This window comes from Sphaeroforma arctica, assembly GCF_001186125.1.
Source record: "Sphaeroforma arctica JP610 unplaced genomic scaffold supercont1.6197, whole genome shotgun sequence".
Classification (NCBI taxonomy): domain Eukaryota; class Ichthyosporea; order Ichthyophonida; genus Sphaeroforma; species Sphaeroforma arctica.
In genome coordinates this window covers 1-1,720 of record NW_014034361.1, presented here as the reverse complement: position 1 = coordinate 1,720, position 1,720 = coordinate 1, and the positions used below count along the sequence as shown (strand labels likewise).

Here is a 1,720-nt window from a genome sequence, read left to right as displayed (position 1 = left end):
TATATATAACTTACAAGTTGCGACAGATCCAATTGGGTAACCGATGGGGCGCGGCTCGTTATGGGTGACATGCGCACTACGTCTTTGAGCCGTTTTGCCGCGTGCGTAGTTTTACCTGATGATCGCACGAAGCACAATGTGACCAAAAGATTATAGTGAGTACTTAATGCATGGCGTATATGCGTATAGTTCAAGGATGTGTTTTCATAGCCCATTCATTCGGTTCAGTCGAAGAGCAGTCGAATCAGTAAGGGATATGAAACTACACGCATTCGGAACAGAGAGGTCCCCGATATCACCACACTCCAAACAGAAGCACACGCGTCCTGCCATGAACGTGTCGGCACTACACATCCTCGAGTGAACGGGTCTGAGGGAGCTGCACCGTGAGATGATACGATGGAGGGCCTTGTCTAGCGGCGGACATGCCAGTGATAAGATGTGTTGAAATGGGTCCAGCCAGTTCACTACAGTTCACCCCTATCGCCCGTAGTATCCGAGCACACACCTGGAGAAGTAGCCACACTAACACACCTTTGTGACTCTGGATTGCCTTCATAATCGCAGATCGGTCTTGTTCCTGTAGATTTAACCCAAAGGTTGGAGGTTAGAATGATACTCTTCTTCGAGAGAAACTATGAATAATCGCGCGTAGTCTAAGCGAATGGCGGCAAATCAGCACGTTAGAGGAGAAGCAGATAAGGAATGGCGCTGATACACAAACTTGTCTCTAGAAAATCGACCTGTTTTGAGACGGATGAGTCTAAAGTTGGCATTTGGGGTTCGAATGAACCCCAAACTGAAACAAAGAACCGGTTGGTGTGTTGTAAACCACCTCAACTCTACGGAAACGGTACTTGACTGATAACTGTCAACGTTCGCAGTTTGGTGGTCGAGAGTAAATGAAATGCTATCATGGGTAGTAGAACGGAGGTGCAATCTCCATCTCCCCCACATATACTCTAAATACACTCACTAGCAATGGAAAGACATATATAAACCCTAAACCCTAAAACCCAACAATATCTACCTATCTAGCCCAAAGACAAACCCACTCACCTGCATCAGGAAGGTGTACACAACACACGTCTTCCTATGCAGCACATTGAGCGGCCAACGTTGCTCGTTCGCGGAGGCATCGGTGTCTGTGTGAGTGTATGAGGGTGGGATAAGCCCCTGTTTTGAACGGGTAACCTCTAGCATGGGTTTGAGCGTATCGTTGAAGTCACACTCCTCCAGGTCCAGGGCCCAGTTGAACTTGCAGGTACGGCCGTCTGCCTGTGGAGTGGGATAGCCTTGTGTGTCAATGGCAATGCACGTATGCGGTCACGAGAGAGAGAGGGGTAACATATGTCTGCGGATGCTATGGGTAGGTAGAGTGAGACGAGTGGGCCTGTTCTGAGGAGAGTGGTTCGTGTGATGTGTGTTGTAACTCCCACACAACGGAACATGGCAAGTCAGCAAGTGGCCTTCAGATAGAGTTTAGGGTTTAATCAGGATACACAACCACGTCAGGCCTCTCGAGTAGCTTGTGCTACGTACCTTTGAGGAGTGGTTTCTGGGCTTCGGTGATTTATAGAACAGATTGGACGAGCTCTGTTTCGACGTGATTGGCGTAGCACATATTAAGATATCGTTCATCATGAAGAGCTTCCGATCTGTACAGAGAAAATGCGATCATGTCGGATTGTGAGATGATTTAAGTTGGGTGATATGGGTG

At 48.0% G+C, this 1,720-nt stretch overlaps 1 protein-coding gene across 1 annotated transcript; it reads right to left on the bottom strand.

Moving 5' to 3' along the window:
* Window positions 1-1,059: 1,059 nt before the first annotated feature.
* SARC_15496 (hypothetical protein) lies at window positions 1,060-1,278 on the bottom strand (the record flags this gene model as incomplete). The annotated part of the gene is made up of 1 exon (XM_014290385.1): window positions 1,060-1,278. A coding segment is annotated over one exon (219 nt), but the record flags the coding sequence as incomplete, so codon positions are not given.
* Between the last annotated feature and the right edge of the window lie 442 nt (window positions 1,279-1,720).